Source organism: Mirounga angustirostris, unplaced genomic scaffold (assembly GCF_029215605.1).
Source record: "Mirounga angustirostris isolate CCGP_5_RB_7025 unplaced genomic scaffold, mMirAng1.0.hap1 SCAF_15, whole genome shotgun sequence".
Classification (NCBI taxonomy): Eukaryota; Metazoa; Chordata; class Mammalia; order Carnivora; family Phocidae; genus Mirounga; species Mirounga angustirostris.
In genome coordinates, this window is record NW_026991723.1 from 78,965,170 (window position 1) to 78,989,514 (window position 24,345).

The window sequence follows — 24,345 nt, forward strand, 5'->3', positions numbered from 1 at the left end:
TGACGTAAAAAAAGACATTAAACAAATATACATGTTTATATATATCAACAAAGTAATCCCATGATTGTTGCATTCTGGCTAGCAGTGACTGAGTATCTGTCTCTGTACATCCAGGCAGCACTGAGGGTTCCCATTCATAAACTCTGCTAAAAGCACACACACACAGACACAAACACATATGTATGTGTCCACTGAAGACCACAGATGATTACCGAATAAGGAGAAGGAAGGTTACACAGAACTAACAATGCTGTAGACTGCCCTATAGTTCTTATAATTCAAATAACATCTGCCAAAATACATTGAAAATCAAACACAATAATATAGGAAATTCTGACGGTACGATATGAAACTTTAATATATATTAGTTCTGGAGCATCTATAAATAACACTGTTTAGACATTTTCATCAAAATAATCGGACAGAGCTCACATTTTCATACTTTATATCTGAAAACTAATTAATAACCATGACTTTAATGCCCTGTATATGTTAAAAGTTTAAAAAGGCATCGTATCTTGTCTTCATTTCCATATTCCTAGTTTTTTTTTTTTTAAAGATTTTTATTTATTTATTTTGAGACAGAGAGAATGAGAGACAGAGAGCATGAGAGGGAGGAGGGTCAGAGGGAGAAGCAGACCCCCCTCTGAGCAGGGAGCCCGATGCGGGACTCGATCCCAGGACTCCAGGATCACGACCTGAGCCAAAGGCAGTCGCTTAACCAACTGAGCCACCCAGGCGCCCCTCCATATTCCTAGTTTTGATCGGTTTCTCTGTCTTTCATCTTCTTCTCCATTCTCCCTCCATATCATGCCTCCTCTAAACCCTGAGTCTCTCCTCCCCCTCCACCCTCTGGTCTCAAATTTCCAGGGCCATCCTACCTTGAAGATGCAGTTTGCTCTCCGTGCTTTGCAGAAGGACGGAACTCACAGAGTCCAGATTGTCATAGCTGTTACAGCCCAGAGGCCCGGTGCGTGTCTCTGTGACCTGGAGTGGACATCGAGAGTGACAGGTGTGAGACAGCTGCCCTTGTTAGAGACTTGTGAGACAGGGCCCTGCGGAGTCAGCCCTCGGCAGAGTAGAGCCGGCAGAGAAAGTGTCCTGGCCTGAGCCAACGGCACCTTGCCTGTGCCCAGGCCACCTTTGGGCTACCACCAAACGGACGTCGCGGTAGCAGGGCAATCAAGTTCACAGACTGGAGACATTCCCTGGCTCTCACTTCGCAAGGTCACTCTAAGTATGATACGAATTAACGAGTTGAAGCACCACAGCATATTTCAAAAGCCCGCCCTTCACAATCAGGAGAATCCGCGTTAAATACTAACGGGGCCATGAATTTGCTGGGTGACCTACGAAAGTCACTCAACCTCTCTAAGCTTCTGTGACCCGAGGCTAGTAAATCCTTTCCAGGAAAGTTGGGCGACGAGACTTGATGGGTAGAAGTGCCTGACATGTGGCTTATGGCCAAACATGGGTACCGTATTACCCCAAATCTCAGAATCGGTCACAAGTACATACGCATTATTAGGCAAGAACAGTAACATTATCCCCATTTTCTTTTTTTTATTTTTTTTTAAGATTTTTTTTTTAATTTTTTTTATTTATTTATTTGAGACAGAGAGAATGAGAGAGAGAGAGCACATGAGAGGGGGGAGGGTCAGAGGGAGAAGCAGACTCCCCGCCGAGCAGGGAGCCCGATGCGGGACTCGATCCCGGGACTCCAGGATCATGACCTGAGCCGAAGGCAGTCGCTTGACCAACTGAGCCACCCAGGCGCCCACATTATCCCCATTTTCTAAAAGACGTGTTTCATAACCTTGAAGTAGGCATGGTTTAGGATAAAAAGAGGTTTCTCATCCCTTTTGCCTTGACTTCCCATGACTTAACACAATCGTTTACCGGGTGGTTTTGAGGTTTGCATCCAACTATAAAGACACAGCATCGGTGGTTTTGTGACCTGTAAGACGGTATCCAAATGCCAGCTGTGCCTTCCTCCAGCTGGGAAACCTTGTGTCAGTAACTTTCCCTCTCTCAGCCTCAACGTACCCTCTACAAAATCCCCTTACCCACCTCAGTAGGTAAAGAGATCCTATTTGGGGAGTGGTTAGCACTTGGGAAACAGTATATAAATGGAGGATTAGTAGGTTTTGGTTTTTAAGCAATTTATTCTTTTTTGGTACACAATCCTAACATAGTTGTTATTGAACGAGACTCAAAACTACCAATCCATTTTGCTAAGGAGATCCTGGGAAAGAAAGCTACGGGCAGAACTTCCTCACCTGGGGTCAGTTGCTGGTATTAAACACGACGGGCAGTGAGACAACTCTAGCCAGCTGGGTCTTGAGGTATCAAGAAATGGCAAGAGAAACCCAAGTCCCAGACCGAGTGGGGAAGACAGTGGTCATCAAAGAATGGCTTCTTGACTTTCTCTGAGAAATTCCTTGTAAGGAGGCAGGCTGCACTTCCAGGATGCACAAAAGATTATCTTCTGACAGAGCTTCAATATCTCAATTCCACATCCCGTCCAGGGGCGGGAGAGAACCATTTGGTGATAATGAAAACCAGGCCTTTGCTTCACTCAGACTCTGATGGCTTCATAAAGGTCTGTCTCTCTGTGCAGAGTTCACTAACAACATAATCCCCCCCGCCCAACAGAGGCGATTCTTCTTGGATAAGCTGGCTCTTTGTTTGTCGATCTGATTTATTTCTCTCTTTCCTACCTCCCTCCTCAGTAACTCACTCCCACATTTTTTCTCTTCCCTTGGTCAGTTTCTAACTCATCTGCCCCTGTCTCCCTCAATCCTTCCCCCCTCCCCCCCATCCCCGGCCCCACACACACTTTTTCCCTAGAGGTATTTTTGAAAGTCTTAGTATAAGGGTAGGTCTGTACTTAATTCAGAAGAAATGAGATCGAAGAATTGAGGAGTAGAATGCAGGTATAATCGGATTTCAGAAAATGTGCAAAATATCTGCACTGAAACCGTGAGAAAAACTAATCCTTTATATCAAAAATTCCTCCCTAGTTCTCTTTAGAAAGGTAATCCCTGAATTTATTGCACTTAAAATAGAACCTTTTTTTTTTAAGTGTCTGTGCTCTGAGGCACTGAATTACAAGTCTAGAGCTGCTCTATTCAATGTGGCTATTTAAATGAAAATCAATTAAGATGAAATAAACTTTATAAATTTAGGTCCTCGGTAGCCACATTTCAAGTGCTCCACAAGCCCATGTGACTAATGGCTACTGCCTTGGCCACAGATATAGGGCACCCTCCACCATCTGGGAAGGGTATTATATTGGATAGTGTTGGTGCTGAGGGGTATGGGTCAGCACATGACTGCCCTTTTTTGTAAATAAAACTTTTATTGGCACAGAGTCACGCCCACTTGTTTGCATATTGTCCGTGGCTGATTTTTGTGGTACAGCTGTAGAGTTGCATTGTGGCAACCTCAACCATATGACCTGCAAAGCCTGAAATTTTTATTATCTGGCCTTTACAGAAATAGCTGACCCCTGGTCCAGTGAGTAGAATTCTAGTCCCTGTTAGGGTACTCCAGCTGTCTAACCCTGAACAAAAAAGTCTTTAGCTCTTGGACCTCAGTTTTCCCATCTGTAAAATGGGGGGTGGTGAATAATGGGATGGAAAACACAAGTGTTTAACAAATTACTGATCTGGGCATCAGCAATCTGACTCTTGCCAGCTCTAGGTCCTTGTAAAAATCATTTACCCACTGTAGCCTCAGGTTTTTTTTGTTTTTTTTTGTTTTTTTATTCATGAGAGACAGAGCGAGAGAGAAAGGCAGAGGGAGAAACAGGCTCCCAAGGAGCAGGGAGCCCGATGCGGGACTTGATCCCAGGACCCTGGGATCATGACCTGAGCCGAAGGCAGACGCTTAACCATCTGAGCCACCCAGGCGCCCCTCAGGTTTTTTTTGACCTAGAAAGGGAACCTAAAAATCAATGAGAAGATTGTTGATAATTACGCCATGACCGTAGCCAGGGCCGCCCCAGCAAATCAGTACATGTGGTCACCCTAATGGCAGTGCTCATGATCTTATAGGGCCTTTGACCACATCAGTCAGAGTGGCTGGCAGGGGGTACTGTTAGTGTTAGCTTCATGGGTATGAAGCCAGGACTGCATCTGCCCATCGGCCATCAGAATACCTGACACGTGCAGTATTGTTGTCTTCAGAATCATCCACCCAATCCGCCCTCAAGCCTACCTTGATTGCTCCAGTTGATATCTGGATCTCATGGAGCCTCCTCATGGTGCCATCACGGTCGACAAAGTAGGATGACGCAAGTTGGTGCAGAGCTTCAACACTTTGAGTGGCATTCCCTGACTTCCTGTCGAGGCGACTTTTGTCCATGTACATGGTCAAGGCCTCCTCCCCTGCATGGAAAAGGAAAGAAGTTCAGGGAGCCTATCGAGCTTTGGGGTGGGAGGAAAGGCTCCAGAGCCTGACTGCTGACAATAGCCTTGACCTTCCCACTACTTTTGCCCAAATTCCCTTCTGCCTCTGAAAATCAAGAGCATGGTGAAAGAGAAATAGTCCAGAAGTGGCTTTAAGCACCAAGCTCTAGGAGGACAAGGATCATGGGAAGACTCTCAGTTGTCAAGTCCAACCTCTACCAGTCCACCATATAGTTCTCACCAGCATCCTCTCCTTGAGGCTCAGTCTCTCCTTCTGTAAAATGATAGATTTGTCCTAGACACTCCTTTCCTCCTCCTGTTGTCTCCGCCTCATCCAGTTCCCCCCCACCCACCCCCGTTTCCTATTCTCGCCTTCCTTCCTCTTTCCCTTTCTCTCCTTCTCCTGCTGTTGCCCTCTCCTAGACAGACAGATGAATGGACAGATGAGTGGATGGATGGCTAAAGAGGCAGATAGATATGAGAGAGAGAGAGAGAGATGAGACATTCTTTAAAGACAGATACGGATAGACAGGGAAAACTGGGTGACTGAAAAAGGGAAAGAACTAAATTGTGGGATGAGAGAAGTCAGACACCGTCCACATGACCAGTACCTTATCCCTTGCCCAAAGCCCAGTGCCTGGCATATAGTAGATAGTAAATACTTAATACATCAATGTTTTTTAGTTCAATCAATAAATATTCTCATTACCTACATGAACCAGGCACTGTGGTTCTGTGAGCACAATGCACAGACAGGAAGCTGCATCTGGGGGTGGGGAGGGAAGGTGGCAAGAAAGTCAGGTATAGAGAGGGAGATTAGAGAGGAAGAAGGAGAGTGTGGGGTGGAGAAAAAGAGAGCGAGAGGTGAATGCACAGACTCACATATTTTATTCCATTAAGTTTTCTTTCATAACAGGTACATAGATTACTAACAGTACTAACTTCTGGTCCCTTTCATTTGGGATAACAAGATGTTTCATCAGAACTTCAGAAAGGGAAGTCCAGAAATGCCTACTAAACAGGTGTGATCATTACACGTCATCTGGTTTCACCTTCTACTAACTGTGAACTTGGGGATGTTTCTTAACCTCTCTGTTCTTCAGTCTATTCGTTAACAAAATTAGGGGAAGAATGGCACCTACTCCATAGAGTGATTCAGAAGAATAAATTAATGAATACTTGTCAAGTCCCTACAGCAGGGTCCGGTGAGCGTCGTCATCAAACTCATTTCGAGTCGTAGTAAAAAGCAGTCTCTGGAGCAGGACTGCCTGGTCTGCACCAGCTGTATGAAGAGTCACTCACCCTCCCCACGCTTCCGTTTCTCCAGGTGCAAAACTGGGGGCAGGGCTGTCCTGGGATTACATTAGCCAACTGCAGAAAGTACCTGAACCCAGCCTGCCACATACATGGGAGTGTTAATGACCATTACTTGACTACTGTAAAGTATCAGTTGTATGAGATTTATCCTTCTATCTACTCAACCCAAGAAAATAGGATAGTCAGAAAACAACATTGTCAATACTGTCTGATGGCAAAAATCTGATCCCTAAGATCACCAAAATGTCTTTAGAATACTAATTGCTTTTCGAGTTGAAGAGAAAAAAAAAAAAAATTTGCTTTCGGAAGGATAGTGATTATCCTAGGCAGGGTGCACAGCCCTGACCCACAGACTAATTCCTGTGCCTCAGATCCCTCCATGACTGCTTCTAGAACTCAGTTCCATTGCTGTTCAGTTTAACACATGCAACCTCCAGTCTGTCTGTTCACTGCCATGTCCCTCCATGAGTTCCAGCCAAACCATTCTTTCCATCTCCATGATTTATTTTTGCTGATTTTCCTCCCCTGGACAATCTTCAAACGCTTCTCTCTGCTTAGAATGCCATTCTGGGAGCGCCGGGGTGGCTCAGTTGGTTAAGCATCTGCCTTCGGCTCAAGTCATGATCCCAGAATCCTGGGATAGAGCCCCACATAGGGCTCCCTGCTCAGCGGGGAGTCTGCTTCTCCCTCTCCCTCTGCCTGCTACTCTGCCTACTTGTGCTCTCTATCTCTCTGTCAAATAAATAAAATCTTAAAAAAAAAAAAAAAATGCCATTCTGTTCCTCTCCTATCTGACCGCTGAATTCCTATCCAGCTTTTGTCTCTTTCTCTTACCCTTCCTCCTCTGTCCTTGACCTGGCATACTCCTATACGCTCCTCAGAACCCAGTGAGCCATCATCTTTCTGGCAAGCTTGCCCAACCATACCCTCACCCTGAGAGAGATGTAATCACCTTCCCTCTATGACTCTCTACCTTGTCCATTCAATTTAGCTCAGCATGCATGTGTTGAGGAGTTTGGCGGGCACTGGGGTGACAAATGGATAACATACTGTCCCTGTTTCAGAGTCACTGAGTGACTACAAGTATGCTGTAGTCAAGTGTGGCTCTTGGGCACTTGAAATGTGGCTAGCCTAAATGGAGACGCACTGTAGGTGTAAACTACACAGTAGATTTCCAACATCTGAAAACATAAAAAATTGTATAAAATACTTCAATAAAAGTTTATCCTGTTGATTACACATGGAAAAGCTAATGTTTGGAATATATTATGTTAAATAAAATGTATTGTTAACATTGATTCTCCCCTTTTTCTTTTTACTTTTAAAGACGTGGTTGTGAGAAAAATCTATAACGGCATATGCGGCTCACTTATATTGTTAGTGGACAATGCTGGTGCAGGGAGACAGAGATGTGAGGGGAGCATTTCCGTATACTAGACGGAGAGCAAAGGGAGAAGGACACAGAGAGTGGAACGTAGCCCAGAAAGAAGGGTGCCTGCATCCCTGCTAGGAAGGTGGACTACAAGACGCTGATGCTCTGGTCCCTCCAGCTGCATACCCCGTCACTCTCCCCAGGTATGCTCCATCCTGCACAAGTGCACCCTATTTTCTCATGGGGGGGACTCTTATTTTCTTTCTTTCTTTTTCCCCTTCCTGACTGACTACTACTCTTCAGATGTCACCTAAGACAACACCTCCTCTGGGAAGCCTTCCCAGAATTCCCCACTCTTAAACTAGAGCAAGAGCTCTAACCATGTGCTCCCTGTCTCTTTCATTTCTCCAATGCATCACTTCCCACATTTCCTGGTGACTGCTTGCTTAATAGCCTGGCTCCCTCGCTAGAGGAGAATCGCTGTGAGGGCAGGGAGGAGGTAAGAGGCCTCCCTCATTCCACTGTCATGTGCTTTGCAAATGATCCGAGTATTTGTGGATGAATGAATATATATGGAAGTCAACTGAATCTACAATGTTGATTGAGTGACATATCTGCTTCAAGCCCTAGACTGAAATCTCCCCATGAGAAGATTCATCATCATCAAAATTAACTTTTGGGTCCCACATGCCTAGATATGAGTTCAGAGTAAGACACTCATGTTTGCACTTTCCCATGAAGTTTCACTGGTAATGCAGGAGGACATGATCTTCCGTCCTTCAGAATCCAGTGACCTGAATAGATTTGGCTTAGAAAGGACTCCATGTACAATTAGACAAGGAATTCCAGGAGGGTGGGTGATGGCCTGGTGGAGCAAGGACTCTATGGATTTTGTACTGTTCCAACGCTTCACCTAGATCAGAAGAAGAAGAGATGTTCAGTTATTGTGGGATGGATGAATGGATGGATGGATGGATGGATGGGTGGATGGATGACTGAATGGCTAGCGGAGGGGTAAATGATTTGATATGTGAATATGTTAGAAGTTAGAGCCAGGAGGCAGAGGAAACAAATAATCCAAGTGTCAGTGCAGGCTCTCCATGGGGCCTGCGGAAGAGAAGGTGGAAGAGGCACAGCTCCCTTTGGACTGAAAACTGGCAGAAGCAAGCCTTAGATCAAGAGGGGTTAATGGGCTTCTTGCTGCATTATTAAGACTTAATTTCTTGTTTATTAAGAGAATGTTCTGTTGGGGCGCCTGGGTGGCTCAGTTGGTTGAGGGACTGCCTTCGGCTCAGGTCATGATCCTGGAGTCCCGGGATCAAGTCCCACATCGGGCTCCCTGCTCAGCGGGGGGTCTGCTTCTCCCTCTGACCCTCTTCCCTCTCATGTGCTCTCTCTCAAATAAATAAATAAAATATTAAAAAAAAAAAAAAAAAGAATGTTCTGTTTAGAGTTGCTTTCCCATTTGGGCATTCCTGCAAATTGCCTCTTCACCCCACATAGGCCTTTCCTCCATCTCTCTGTCCTCCAGGGGATTCGCATCTCTCTCTGCACCACTTCTTTCAGAGGGGAACAAAGTGGGACTCAGACACATAGGGGATGGGGATGAGGCGGCAGCAGATCATTGGACCTTGTGAGTGTAGAGGGGATACTGCTCCTGGGTAAGGGAGGGGGAGGTCTGGATTTGGGGTCCCCTGGGGCATCTCTCCCCCGTCTTCTGAGTTCCTGTGACTTTATTCTCAGCCTTTCTCTTAGCCCAGGGGAGCTTTCCCAAAATGCAGGGTGGGGAATAATGAATATACACAAAAACGTACACACAAGCACAAAAACATAAGCCCTCGTGCATAAACAGACATTCACGTAATTTACACGCATTCACATACATGTGCAACCTCACACATGCATCTTATCCATACGCAGGAGTCCCACGTGTATACACGAGTGCGCTGCAGATGTATGTATGTCTGCATCCAGATTAACTCACATCTGGGTCTGGGGAGGCATCTGCGCACATCTGTCTGCAGAGGTAGGCATGCAGTCCCATGCAGGCCAACTTAATCATACGTATCACACAGACACCCAGACTCCAAGGTGTTTCCTTCGGAGGGATGGGGGGAAACTGCTATCCCCGTATTCCCGTGTGTCATTCTAGACCCCCAGTTCTCCCCCTTACCACCTCCCATGAGAAACATCATTCATATCAAGTCCATTAGGAGTTCAATCAATTTCACCAAAAACTTGAGGAGCCCATGGAGTGGGCATGTGTCGGCCCTCCTGCGAGCTGCACTTCTTCTTTCTCATTGCCTTTCCTTCCTCTTCTCTCTCCCTCAGGAGCCAAACACATGCATTAACTTGTCCTCCATGTGACAGTTTAGGATCATCTTTTGTTGTTTGAGCCTGACCTTAGGAACTCACCTGACACCTTGAACAGCTTATCAGAGCATTTCTTCCAAATGAACATGGTGTTCTTTGTAAGAAAAATTACAGAGAATAACATGTTCTGCACCTCCTTGTATTTAGGCAGGAAAACGGGTATCCAGGTGAGAAAGTGAATTTCTCAAGGTCTCCTATTCACCTAGTGAGTGGTAGCAATGGGCTCGAATCCCAAATCCTCAAGCTCCTCAGCCCCACGAGATTACAATAATTATACTAAGAATAATGAAACACCACCAACAAGAGCGACAATCAGTTTGGTGCCCAACACTGTGCTCAGCACGTTTAATGCCACATTTTATTTAATTGTCATAATATGCACGTCTATATATACAAGAGGAAACCAAGGCTTAGGAAACCAAGGTCCTAAGTGGCGTGGACCAGGAGATAGGACTGGAACTAAGGCAGGTGAACTCCAGAGTCTGCCCTTCCATTCACTGCAACTGACCCCATCCATCCCCTCCCCTTGCACGAGGCTCTCAAGAAACATTTTTCCATGAATGAGTGAAATCGTGATGGAAGAAGGACCCCATGTAGGGTCTATCTGGCACATTGGTGTTCAATGAACAGTAAATCTCTTCCCCTTCCTGCTCCCTACTCCTCCACCTTGAGGACTGAGGGAACATTTAGGGCCTGTTGTCCAACACTGGAACTCAGTCCAAAGCTCTGCATATTTAAAAATGTTGTGCTGTAAAAACAGAAGAGGAACAAGGCTCTGTGAATAATTCACCACTTCGCCTTGGAGAAATTAAAAATATATTTCACAGCCAAAGAAAGAGCTTTGTCATTTGGGATTTCCAGGGACTCGGATAGAATGCAGCTTCTAACTGAAGAACGGAATTGGTCGCAATATATTTTTCTTTCTTTTTTTTTTTTATTCAAGTGAAATGGGAGGTGGAGAAGTTCAAAGAAAAAGGGGTACAGGTGAATGAAACGCTCAACGTGGAAATGATTTCGTCTTCACTTTACAACAGAATAGAATGTGTACTGCATGGTTTAACGTTCAAAGTCCTACTTAACTTAGTATTTGACTAGCAACAGGTGACAAATACACAATGGTTGGTTGATTTTGGAGTGGTTGGGGCGGGGGGAGTGAATGAATTGGTTAAAGAAATACTGATGTTGAGTCAAAAAAAAATGCAGGCTTTATGGACAGAAAACCTGAAGTTAAAAACTTTGGGTAAACTCTGTTTTGTTTTCTTTTGTTTTTCATTTAAAAAATAGAACTAAAAACAGAAACAAGAGAAACCCTTAGCTTTGTCACTCGCTAGCCATACCTCTAGCTAGACAGTGGAGATAATTGGACTTAACGTGCAGATTTTAAAGACCTCCCGGCAATGGGCGAGGCTTACTGAGGGCAAATAATATACCAGCTTTTCTTATTGGTAGGATGGATGAATTTGCCCAACCAGCTTCTCCCTTGACACTCCCCACATTGTCAAATTCCTAATCTGGGCTTCCTCAAAGTGCATACTGTGTTCTCAGCCTCAAAAGCACGGCCACCTTCCGGGTGTCTCGCCGACTCCTGCCGAGCTAAAGAGCTGCTTCGCCCATGCTGCCTCCGGCTCATGGGGCTCACCCCTCCTCTCAAGGAGAGGATCGAACGTGATAATCATACCTCTGTCCACCTGCCCTGCCTCCATCAAGACACCAGTCTTGTTTAATCGGCAAGGGCCAAATCTAATGCAACCTAGCAGCTCTCTGAGCGGGAGACGCGGGGCTCCACCACCAAAGAGGCTGTCTCAGAATTTAGTGGCCCTGGTCATTGTGACAGAAAACTGATGTCCAAGGGAATGTAGCTCGTAATGTAAAACGATGCATGTAGGCAAGAACCAGAAGCATCAAAATATGCTAGTTTCTACCATATCCCCCCCTTTTAAAAAATTTATATCCTCCCTCTTATCCTCTCCTCCTTTTCTTCCTCCCTTAAAGATTGGTTGGACTTGATGGGGAGGGATGGGTAAGGCTAAGCAGGGCGCAGCAGTTAGCTTTCCTATTAACCTACTCCAAGCCCATGTAAGATACAAATAATACCCTCCTTGTAAAATGATAACCTCAAGTTATCAGTCCCTCCAGCAGACTTAAATAAACAAAGGCAATTCTCGAAGCAGCATCTGAAGCTTAATTATTTCCCCAGATTAGACCGCATTCCAAAGGAACTAATACAATAATCAGATTAAGAATCCCTGACGAATTGAGCTAATTCCAAGGCGAGGCCACAAAAGTTGTACTTCCACAAAAGTTAGTAAACTCAAGGTAGAGGGTCCCAGAGGAGGGCATCAAGTGCTCTACGGTGACCAGAGCCACCAAGACAATTTGGCTCATCTGCGACAGATGCTTCTGAGTGACTTACAGGGGAAGAGAAGTTAGTTTGGCTTTGATCCTAGGATACCCCGCCCGCCCCTCCAACCCAGGCCTAAAGTCATGACAAGGCTCTGGCCCAGCGGCTGCCGACCTACCTCCCAAGGTGGCAGAGATGAGGAGGTGGGTGCCGTACTTTTTGATGATGGTATCGATGAACTGCTGAGTGGTGGGTCTCCTGCCAAGCAGGCGGATGCTCCTTTGAAACTCCGGCATGAGGGGCACTGGATGGCGGACCAGGTCTCTCCTCTCGATGGCTGTGTTCCTCACCTTCCAACGGGCAAACTCCCTGGGTGAGAGAGAGGAGCAAGATGCCTCGATTTACCACTTCTACCCCCAAGGCAGAGTCCACCCAACCATCCCATTCAGGCATCGCTCCTTAAGGTGAGAAAGCGACAACGATTATTTTTAGTATTTGTCAAGTGATCTAGAGCCCTTAATTCTCTTCAACCACGCATGTTTACTGAGCACTGTTCTCATCACCGGGATATTGTGGTGAGCCAGACAGACACAGTCATGTTCTCATGTTGCTTACAGAGCATCAAGATACAGAGGTGATTGTTGCCTAGTTGCTTACCCATCTCTCCCACCAGACTGTGAATGACACCCCAGAGACAGGATCTTCTCTGGTACATGGTTCCTGTTACATGGCAGGACTCCTAAGAATGCCACCTGGACGAATAAACAAATGAGTGGATGGATGGAAGGAAGGAAGGGAGGGAGAGAGGGAGCAGTGGAAGGCTATTCACAGCAGGGAAGACCTAAAGCACAAAGCAAGTTGAGACCTAAGGCACAAAGCAGGTTGAGACCTAGAGCAAGCTCTAGGACAATTCGAAAATCAAATAATTAGCCCAGAGCTTGTTTAATTCACAATTTTAACATGTACTCTGTGAGCATTTACCGTTTGGAAAAAATAAAGCTATGTCGTGAAGACCATGTGGGAGAATTTCCTTTCTTCACTAACGATGGAAGGGATCAAGACTGAAGACCTTCAACCCGGGAGTCCAGCTCGGGATCTATCTCTGCCTCTTGCAAACTATGCGGGGCCATCCTGGGCAAAGCTTGTCACTTCTCCGGACTTACATCTCCTTATCTATGAAATCCAATTAATATTATCTCCTTCTTATTGCTGGTGCACAGATTACATGAAACATCGGGTGTGAGAACACCTTTGGAAACTGCCAGGTACTAATCCAATGTGAAAGAGAGTTTTATAACTTTATATCCTCACAAATTCCCAGACAAGAAAATCATGAAAAGTTCATGGGCAATGAGCAAGGAGCATGTAAACCGAATACAAGTAGAAATTCGAAGGGCCTTGGTTCAGGCTGCTTTTGCTTTATGACCTCTGTTCCTACCAAAGATGAAGCTCCTTCTGGAACAACCAGCTCTCCAGTCTGCCTGAATTACAAGCCCCAAGACCCTTGAGAAAAACAGCCTAGCCAAGAGGATGGCAAGGTCAGCCTAGATAAATGATAAGAACCAGAGTTTAATGAAAAGGTCTCCCTTCTTCTGCCACAAGATGGGAGAGATGAATGAAGGCGGGGGCACGGAGCAAGGAGAAGCAGAACAGGGGGGGAATCACCCCAGAATATGCCCCTGTAATTCAGCGGTGGAGTCTGACCCCCGATGCAGAGGAACGTGGGTCTGAAAAAATGCTTTCAAATTGGAATACATTTCCAAGACTCAGAGCTTATGGTCTGTGTCTGCTTATGGAATCTCTGTTCGTAATTCTTAACACCGTTGAAATTCTAAATAAAGTCAGCTCAGTACGTTGCACATCATCGGTATTAAGTTAATCAGCTGCACTCAAGGAACCCTTGCACGCAGCACCCAGGAAGTGCAAACTCTGAGGTCTACGGGAAGGGGATGGACACTTCCCAGGCCCACGTCCTGAAGAAGCTCACAGTCCGGCAAGAAAGACAAGACGTTTCCAGTCTGTTGTCAATCCAGGACTAGAGGACACAGAAGAGCCCAGACTTCTCAGGGCTCCAGGGGAAGCTTCAGAGGAGAGGTCATAGCTGAACTACAATTCTGAAGTCCACGTGGGCTTTAAATAGAAATGTGGTGGAGAACAGCTCTCCCCATGGAAGAAAGGGCAGGAGCAGAGCGGATGGGGGATGGACCATGAGACCCGGGAAGAGCTGAACAGGAAGGGAGGGAAAGGACAAGAGGGAGCAAGTGGGACAGAGGGAGGGGACTTGCGAGCCAGCAGAAGCTTGTGATGTGACTCCCATGACCCCCACGCCCCGGTGTTCACACCCCTGTGTAACCAGTCCCCTCTGCTTAAGTGTGGGCAGGAAGGGACCCAGCGACTGGCCTCTAATGGATGGAATGGGGAAGCGATGGAATGATCCTTCCAGGATTCATTTACAAAAGATTCTGACTTCCATTTTGCCTGCCCTGTGTGTGTGTCTCTCTCAATCTCTCTCTCACTCGCTCTGGCTCTCCCTCTGCCATGGTGTGAGATGCTCTAGGGAGAGATCCACATGGCCAGGAACCGAGGGAAGCCTCCTGCCAGCAGCTTCCAAGGAACTGGGACTCAGAAGGCCCTGAGTCCTAACAGTCACCGCATGGGTGAGCTGGGAGGCAGACCCTTCCCAGCTGAGCCTTGAACCCAATAACCCCAGCCCAGAGATGGAGAGATCCAGGGCCCCCAGCGCAGGCACACCCAGGCGCCCAGTCCACAGAAACTGTGAGCTAATAGATGTTGTTATATTAAGCCACCAAGTTATGGGGGTAATTTGCTACTCAGCAAGAGATGACCAATAAAAGACAATGAGGATCATCAGGTATTTCTGAGGAAAAGAGTCTTTCCTCATCAGTTTATCCCTGAAACTTATAAAATTACATATAAATGTAATTATGAAATTATGTATGTGCATAGAAAATACTCATACTTCAATGTAACAGACACATATATAATCACTTTGATTTATAACTTATGACCTTGGATTACTAATTTTTTTTCATGTGACTATGACAACTACATTCCTCAAAACCAATGTGCACTTTCACAGAGAGGTTAAGTAATGTGTCAAAAGTCACACAGCTATGGGGCGCCTGGGTGGCTCAGTCGTTAAGCGTCTGCCTTCGGCTCAGGTCATGGTCCCGGGGTCCTGGGATCGAGCCCCGCATCGGGCTCCCTGCTCTGCGGAGAGCCTGCTTCTCCCTCTCCCACTCCCCCTGCTTGTGTTCCCTCTCTCGCTGTGTCTCTCTCTGTCAAATAAATAAAATCTTTAAAAAAAAAAAAAAAAAGTCACACAGCTAGATAGTGGTAGAGCTGGGAGGAGAAAACCGGTATGCTGATTCTTACTTCAGTCTTTTAATATAGATACTGAGACGTAAAATGTAAAAGCCATAGAATCAGGTAATGCCACCCCCACGATCAAATTACAAGCCCAAGACTCAATTCTTTCCCTCCCTCCCTTCCTCTCTCTTTATTCCCACAGCCTCTACAGTCTTCCTGATGCCCACCAGCTACCCAGCCAGGGCCTGCCATTGGGTTTCTTCCTTGAAGACATTAGACAGCTGATGCTGAGTCCCCAGCTCCTTCCTCACAGTATGGGCACAAGGCCTAAGTGGGGAGATGCACTGACATGCTAAGCACACAGCCGGGGGCTTGGGAAGAGCTCAGTAGCTCTGTGTGTGTGTATGTGTGATTAGGAAGCACTGACTCAGTGCCCAATACCTGTTGTTTAACACCACAGGGCTCCCGATCCTAAGGAAGTCTTCCATCTTCGCGGCCAAAAGTGCATGTTTAGGAAAGCTATGAAACCATGCTGTGCTATTTGCAATGGTCATTTTAGCCAAAGAAAGAGTCCCTGCCCCAATCTGTAAGAGGGGCAGGGGTGGGAGTGGGGGTGGCAAAGAATTCTCTTGTACCAGTTCCACCTTGACGGGAAGACAGGATTTGGCCAAAGAGAGGGAGAGGGTGTTTCGGGAAGGACGAACTCCTTGTGCACAAATGGAGGATAAGGCAGTTGGAGAGAGAAGGGTGTGTGTGCGCGTGTGCGTGAGGGATGTAAATGAAACGAGGTAAAGACAGAGAGGTTGTCAATGACCCCATGATGAAGGGCCTTGTGTGCCTAACCATGTTACTCGATTTCAGTCTCTAAACTCTGTTCTGAGTGGCCAACAATCCAGACTAAAAATGTGCAAAGAATGGATTTATGTAACTTTGTGGCCATCGTAGGGATGCTGGAGCAAAGACAGTACGAGTTACAGGATTCTAAAATGTTATACTGTTTCCCAAAGTCCCCTAAGTGAAAGGGCTTCCCAGCACGTAGACCTATTCAGAAGGAGATTTAAACAACACTGGAGCTGAAACTGGAGTTGACTTCTGTTTTCAAAATTTGGGCACCTACTGTTTTTCCAGATCTGAGGATATAGCAGCAAACAAATTAGCCGATATCAAGGAGCTTAAACTCCGGTGAGAGCACACTGATCATACAGAGCCAAATCGGTAACAAGCCGGGCGGTGGGCGGGGGGGAAGTGCTGTGAAGACAAATAAAACAGAGGAAGGCAGTCGGGATGCCCAGGGGTAGGGTGAGGTTGCAGTTATAGAGACAGCCTTCTTGACATGATGACATGAAAGGAGAGACCTGAAGAAAATGAGGAAGAGGACACGCACGGGGCACCGGTGGAAGGGTATCCAAGAAGAAGGAAGAGCAGGTGCAAAGGTCCAGAGGTAGGACTGTTTCCCAGGTTTGGGGAGCAGCAAGGAGGCAGTCCTAGATGAGCAGATAAGTAGAGGAGAGGAGATAAAAGGAAGAGTGGGAAGAAAAAAAATAACATTAAAATGTAGGATGGAGTGGGCATAAATCTTGAAAGGCTATGTTGGATTTGGTAAAGATGTCCTATTTTTAAATTCCAAGTAATGTATACAGTCAAAAGAAGGTTTTCAGCAATGACACAATCTATGTGCTAAAAGAGGATCTAGAGAGTCTGTCACAGCTACTCAACTGTGTCCTTGCAGTATGAGCAGCCGTAGACAATACATAAACATGGGAGTATAGCTGCATTCCAATAAAACTTTATTTATAAAAGCAGGTGGTGGGCCAGATTTGGCCCCCAGGGGGTTCTGAAAGCATCACTATGACTCCTTTGGTAGAAGTCATCAAATCCAACCCACTCAATTCATGGATGGGAAAACTAAATTTCAGAGACATTAAGTTATTTGCCCAAGATCACAGAGCAAATGACTTGCAGGGCTGAAATTAGAGCCCAGGACTTGTGACTCCAAGTGCAGTGCCCTTTCCACTGCAATAAGCCACCTTAAAAAGAGAGAGGGAGAAAGAGAGAAAAGAAGGTGAGAAAGCCTTGCTTGTCATGTTGTCTAACTGCTCTGCTGGCCCAGGAACAATTTCACGTAAGTTCTCAGTGAATTGAGCACAACATAAAATACATCTTTCCTTCTGAGCCCACAGAGCAAGCAAATTCCCCTTGGAGGAGAAGGCAGAACTCACAATAGCACAGGATCCGTGGAATACGCTTATGCCCAATTAAGCATCTCAGCAGGGCAGGCAAACCAATTAGACTGAGATTAAAAAAGGGCCCTGGATGGAAGGCATGGGGTTGCTGCAGCAAGGCCCATCCCACTGGGGGAGCGGGAGGTGGAGGGGCGGGTGACAGCGCGGGCAGGGATGGATGAAGACCGAGACCAGCACTGCAGATTTGAGACGAGGCTGGAGAGAAAACTATAAGGTGAAGGCTCTCTTATCAGAGCAGAGCCTTGCCTTTCTGGGACTCCTCCCTCATCCTGCCCTCTATACACACATACACACACACGCACACACACACTCGGATGCCACACTGAGGACAAAAGGCTGTGGAGCAGGCAGGAGACCCTGCCCTGTGCCCTTGGGAAGCTGTTTAATCTCCTGGGAAATAAGCTGATTGCATTAGATGATCTTCAGCCCTGCGTCTCTCAGCCTGGGCGCTGGAGGTGGAAACCCCGAATTAAAACCTAACTCTGCCACCAATTAGCTGTGAAATTGTGAACGAGTTTGCTTACTCTATAAAGCGTAGATGTCATCCCGGGGAAGCACATCTCCCATAGAGGGGACAGTTCAGATTGTATTAAGAGCATTTAGAAGGAGCCCTCCATAAACTGTAAAAGTTATTGTCCATATTGTCACTGCTGTTCTGGTTTTGGGAGATGCTCCAGTGGGAAGCTGGGTGACAGTGGGGTGGGTGAGGGGAGGAAACAATCATGCTCTTTTTAAAGTTACCGGTAGGGAGAACTTCTGGGATAATCGAGATCTGATCCTCGTGAATCTGTTAGAAGCAGTGCGTCTGAATTTAAGAAAGGGACCAGCAATTTATAAGCTGCTACAAGGCAGGCAGTTTCCTTACACCAGCGATAAAGACTAAAACCAGGCCACCTCGCCCCACTGTGCTGAGAGGTCAATGAAACCGTGATCAGAAAACTCTTTGTCAATCGCAACAGGGTGTGGACTGTTGTAAGCTGCTGGTGGTGTTTTTCTATTATTATTACTTGCAGAGGGCCACTCATAATGATGTTTCAACTGCATAAAATTTTCCTTTTCATTTCCCCCTCTATAAAATGGGATCACAATTTTCAGTTCTCGGGGTTGTGAGGAGAGCACCATCTATGATTACGTGTGAGTCTCCTCCAACGTCTTCTAGATAATCGAAGCTACTGAGGACCTCTGAAGAAGTGAAGGGTTGCTTTACTCTTCTTTATAGAATATTTTTTGAAGCTTGTGTTTTCTGTTTTTGTTTTTAAGCAGACTCCATGCCCAGCTTGAACTCACGACCCTGAGATCAAGACCTGAGCTAAGATCAAGAGTTGGACGCTTGACCGACTGCGCTACCCAGGCGCCCCTTGTTTTTTCGTTTGGTTTGTTTTGTTTTGTTTTGTTTTTACTTGAATCTGATTTCATAGCAGAAATGGAGGAGGTTGTTTTCAAAAACATATACCATATAGACTTCAAAATACAGAAAAAAATGGAAAAACAAAGGGAAGACAATATTTTATTTGGAAGTTTGGGTTAAAATTCGTACACAGACTTAACTCTATAATGTCCTGAACACTTCACAGAGGTGGACTGCAAATGTCCCTGAGCTTCCCTGCAGCCAAAGGAAAAAGGGAATAACAGCCCAAAGAGCCAGAGAGTCAAGAAGATAACAGAGCAGTTGTTCAGAGTTGTGAAAGAAACACACATTTCCCAGAGGCTACAATAAGACACAAACATCTCCCAGGGTTTCTCATAAAGAGATGGATGTAGTCGATGCTGGTTGGTGATATACCAACGCTTGATTGGCTCCAGGTAGCTGAGTGCATTTGCCAGAAACATCATTTGGTAAAGCAATTCCATGAGAGTCAAGCATGTTACAGTCTAAATATGTGGCTCTCTAGTGTTCTGACTTAATCCAGGGTTACATTTTAGAATATTCTATAGACACTGTACCCCCGATAAATGTTTGTGGATAGCATAACTGATTAGGGTGTTTATCCCTGGGTGGCTAATCCTATTGGTTGTATTAACTCATCATTTGGAAGTTGAATAAAAACAAGCCTCTGAGTGTCTGGGTGGTGGGGGGTGGAGGGATCTGGGACCACTGTTAGCAGTAAATTGTCCCCAGAGATGAGCAAGGTGAACTGCAGTGGAGGAGGGTGAGGAGAAGAAGTCACTGAACCAGAGAGCAAGTGAGCACGAGCGCATTTCTCTTGCCTGCTCTTCCCACCCAGTCTCCCCCCGCAGGCTCCCCAGCCACCTCCCCAGCCACCTTGATCTCAAATTAGAAAACAAGGATGTTTTATCACACACCCTGCTTAGAGCCACCACAGGGAAAGGTGAAACCAAGGGCAGATGTGAAATGGAAATGATGCCTCTTAACAACTAGGGTGTTGGGAACAAATCCCCCATTGTCTCCCTGTCCCAGAATGGAAGCGAGGGGGCAGCTGAGGAATCAGGGCATCAAGTGGATCTCAGGGGCAATTCGGTGCCAGAGGGGTGAGGAGAGGAAAAGCAGGATAAAAGTCGCTGAAAACACGATTGCGAACAGGTTCATTTTAATTACAAGACACTGACTTAACAGTGGAGGATAAAATAATCCTCGCTTACAATGTGTATATAAGCCTTTTTGCTTTCCAAATGTGTTCACCTAAGTAACGGCATTTTTATTTTTATACCAACTCAGTAGCAGTTCTGAAGGCTCTTCTGGGAATAAATTTCAGAGAAACCAGGAGAAGCATCTTGGAATGGGGCTCCAGGCTTCTCATGGAGGAGAAACTTGAGAAGAATAGAAACAAAACGGGCACATCAGAATGGCCCCAGTTTTATTTAAATGGACCATTCCCTAAAAAGCAAGTGGGGTTCTTCGTGGAGCCCTGTTACTGAGGGCAGGGGTGCAGTGGGGGTTACGGGCATCCACGGTAGGTGAAAGCAGCTTAAATGCACTTGCTTGATGTCCTCCAAGTGGCTCATCTATTTCCTGAGATGCCCTCGATCACCTGAGCCATCTCTTTGCCAAAACATCAGAATGAAACAGCTTTGGGAGCATCAACCAAGGATATTCCTGTCATTTCCCAAATGAAGCAACTAAAGGACAAGAGAAAAAGGACCTGCCCAAAGCCACACACCATTGGTGGCAGGAGGGACTCGAATCTGGGTCTCTGATCTCAGATTCAGCGTCTTCTGTCCTGATCCACTGCCCCGGCCCATCACCTCCATTGTGTGGGGTCTACAGGACACTCGGTCCTTTGCAAAGCTCTGTCATCATGCACATTATCCTTCCAACAACCTGGAAGAGGGGGAGAATTGCCATCACCATCAGGAGTGGGGAAAACTAAGGCCCAGGCTGGTGGGCAGAGCGAACCTGTGCCAGAGCTGGGACAGAAACTCCAATGGCATGATTCTCGGCCAGTGGGAGCAGGTGCCTCTCTGCTTCTTCCTGCTTTCCCCTCCTCTGCCCCCTCAGGCATCACCACACCAGTGGAGGACAGGTGAACACACTCCCATGCCACCTTGCAGATGCTCTGCAGGAGAACGTGATCTCAGGGGCAAGCCTGAGCAGCTCATTCCACAGAGCACCAACAAAAGGGCCACAGAACAGGTCTGTTCTGAAGATGTGATGGCATCTGGAGGAAGCACAGACTTCAGGGTCAGAAAGCCCCGGCTCTGAATGAGCATGAAGCCATTCATCAGCTGAGCGAGTCTTTGCAAATTCCTCAGCCTCTCTGAGCTTCTATTGGTGCAAGAGGAATTCTAGTACCTACCTTGCAGGGTTGCTGGAAGGATTAAGCATAATGAACGCAATTAATCTGACCGTTGTAGCTACTCAGTAAGTGTTAGCTATTTATCCTTTGGCGAGGCATTCTAAAAGGGGAGTTTGTCGCATAACACATAACTTCTAATGGATATTTTAAATGATCTTAATATGCTCAGGGGCTCCAGGGATTATGCAAACTGCATATAAATAAAATATTTAAAATTCTGTTTACTCAATCTGTCTCTCTGCTTATTTCCAAAGCATCTATTGTGAAAGCATGACTCATAACTAAATATAGATTAATAAAAGTTTGGAGTGGAGCAGCAATTACTCTCCAATTATCATAAATCCCATTAAACATTGCAATTATATGAATTTTCTCTTTCAGTCCACAAAATTTGAGAGTTCCAAGGGACCACGGAGAACGTCTTCGTATATGGCCTTCAATCTTTAGAGGGCAACCTGGAGAGTCTGAGAGGGGGGATAATTTTCCACTGTCAGTGGCAGAACTGGGTTTTCAAATCCAGGTCTCGCACAGCCAGACCTCTGCTCACTGCCTTCTGCCGTGGTGCATATTTTTAGGAGAAGAAAAATGAACAACTTCCCCAGCGAGTAATACTGCATTTAATTGCCAGTTGCCCCCTTGTTAAAATATTTTGGTATTAGTGAGCATGATGCCATCTCAAAGCCTTCCCCAAACCCACATTCCCAGTGAGGTCCTTCTTTTGTTTCCCTATATAGAAAAAGGTTTCCTGTCCTTGTTTTAAACTAGTTAAGAAAGATCTTTTTCTTCAACTCATTCAACACACATTCACTGAGTTTCTGGTTCTATATCAAGAACTGGGGATCTGGGACACCTGGGTGGGCGTCTGCCTTCAGCTTGGGTCATGGTCCCAGGGTCCTGGGATCAAGCCCCGAGTTGAGTAGGGCTCCCTGCTGAGCGGGAGCTTGCTTCTCCCTCCCCTCTGCTTGCTGCTCCCTCTGCTTGTGTTCTCTCTCTCAATCTCTGTCAAGTGAATGGATAAAATCTTAAGAAAAAAAAAAAAAAGAAAAAGAATTGGGGATCTAAAACCTTCCCTGATTCAACTTAGATGTACCAAAGTCCTCAAAAAAGATTTAAAATATTTTGGTATTAGTGAGCATGATGCCATCTCAAAGCCTTCCCTTTTAAACTAGTTAAGAAAGATCTTTTTATCTTTCTGTCCAAATCTGTCACACCGCCTGTTTTGTAAATAAAATTTTATTGGGACACAGTGATGTTCATCTGTTTGTGAATGGTCTGTGGCTGTTTTCAGACAATGTGACAGAGTTTAGCAGCTTCGAGAGAGACCACAGGGCCCACAAAGTCTAAAATATTTACTATTTACTGTCTGGCCTTTACAGAAAAAGTTTGCAGACCCTGATTTAACCCACTGACTTGGCCAGTCAAATAACGTATTTTTAAGGAAATAATCAAGGAGGCCAGATCAAAGATTTATAGATTGAGCTACTCCAACAGATAGATCAGTAAATTCTGTGTGTGTATATGTGTGTGTGTGTGTGTGTGTGTGTTTGAAAAGATTCCCTTACCCTAAAACTATTTTTAAACTCCTGGGCCAAAGCAAATTAGAAAACAAGGATGTTTTATCACACACTCTGCTTGGAACACCTTTAAACCTAGACAACAAAGTCATTATTTAAATACAAATTAAACGGAACTGATTTAAAAAAAAAATGCCCAGATCACACCTGAGTTAAGAAAATAAATATGTTTCCATGTTTATGGAATTTATGATCTGATGATCAAATAAGGCAATTGACTTGATAGATGCAATGATGAAAAAAAAAACAACCCACACCATCTGGGAAGGTCTAAGGCATTCCCAGAGGTACCTGATTGCCCAAGCACCACAAGAAGAAGGCAGACCCCACCACTTTTCCTAGTTGTTGGAACCCGATGAGTTGTAATGTCATGAAAACCTGGCTCTGAGGGCTCTAATTTACAGACGAGGGAGAGCTGACAGCACGATAAAGCCCCACTTGATAGAGCGAGCTCTCTCTGACTGATAGAACTAATCAGAATAGAACAGGTCGCCCCGAGAATTAAGGAGGCTCCTGTCTGTAGCCATCAAAGCAGAATTTGAATAACTGATTGACAGAGATGCTTATAGGAGGGATTCAAAACCTAAAAGATGGCCGAAAAGTGTTGTTGCTGTATTTCCCGGACTAGGCGACCCGAGGAGTTTCAAGAAGAGAAGAATGCGTTTGCAAGCTTAGGAACGGTCTTCTGGATGCCCAGCTGAACTAGAAATGGTTCAGTCTGGAACCAGTAATGTTGTAACCACCGACAGGTATGTTAGTCTCACATAAGCACCGGGATGATAGGTGATAGATCTGGAAGACATTACCTACTTAGTTGTTTTTGTTTTTGGTTTAGCTCTGAGTTAGTTGGATGATACTTCAAAACACACTGAGGGGTGCCAAACCCCTGGTCTCTCTCACAGCTACCCCTACACTCTAAATTTTAATTCTACTCTTTCCTCTAAAGCACATAAAAAATAGTTCTTCTTCATCAAATGATACTTCGGTTCTTTTTTGGTGTCCCCACAAGCAACTAACAAATGTTATTTTTCCCAGGGATAAAGGCATTTCAATGGCCACCTCCTCTGAAAGCACAGCGACCATTCTTCTGCAAGCTCACTTGGTACTTTCCAAAAGAGCCTCACCCCCCTTCTTGTATGCAGATGCTTATCCACCTGCATCGATAGACTCAGCCATGAGTAATATCTATTTTCCAATACTGGACATGCTTGATTCTTCAGATGCATATGCTTAAGCATAAATAATATTGGCCACCTCATATGAGCCAGGTGCTTTGCATTCATACTCACACCATCTGGGAGGTAGTTATGACCATCCCCATTTTACAGATAAAGAACAGCAGGTTCAAAAACCTCAATCTGGGTTTAACATTATGTGCACACCAGATTTGATTTACACTTTTCAACTCAAGATTCTGTCTAGCAAGCTAACTACCCACTGTGAACCTCAAGTCTGTGAATTTATATAAACTGTTCCTAAACCACCTTGCATTTCTTACCTCCCTCCTGCATTTTCAGCAAGGTGCTGCCAATATTTTGGCTTCCTTCAAGGCTGACAGTGGGTCTGGAGGAACAGGCACAGGGTTTTGAGCAAAGGCATCGTAACTCTACTCTCTACCACAATAAGTT

The 24,345-nt window shown here is 45.6% G+C and overlaps 1 protein-coding gene across 2 annotated transcripts in view; it reads right to left on the reverse strand.

Annotated features, from left to right (window-relative positions):
• BRINP1 (BMP/retinoic acid inducible neural specific 1) overlaps positions 1-24,345 on the reverse strand; it is a 171,920-nt gene that overhangs the window by 54,296 nt on the left and 93,279 nt on the right. For both annotated transcript variants that reach the window (XM_054509377.2, XM_045883018.2), the window contains exons 3-5: positions 11,994-12,184; positions 4,222-4,391; positions 882-987 (exon numbers count right to left, since the gene is read on the reverse strand). In XM_054509377.2, coding sequence (XP_054365352.1) covers positions 882-987; positions 4,222-4,391; positions 11,994-12,184 — 467 coding nt within the window. The remainder of the gene's footprint in view (positions 1-881; positions 988-4,221; positions 4,392-11,993; positions 12,185-24,345) is intronic.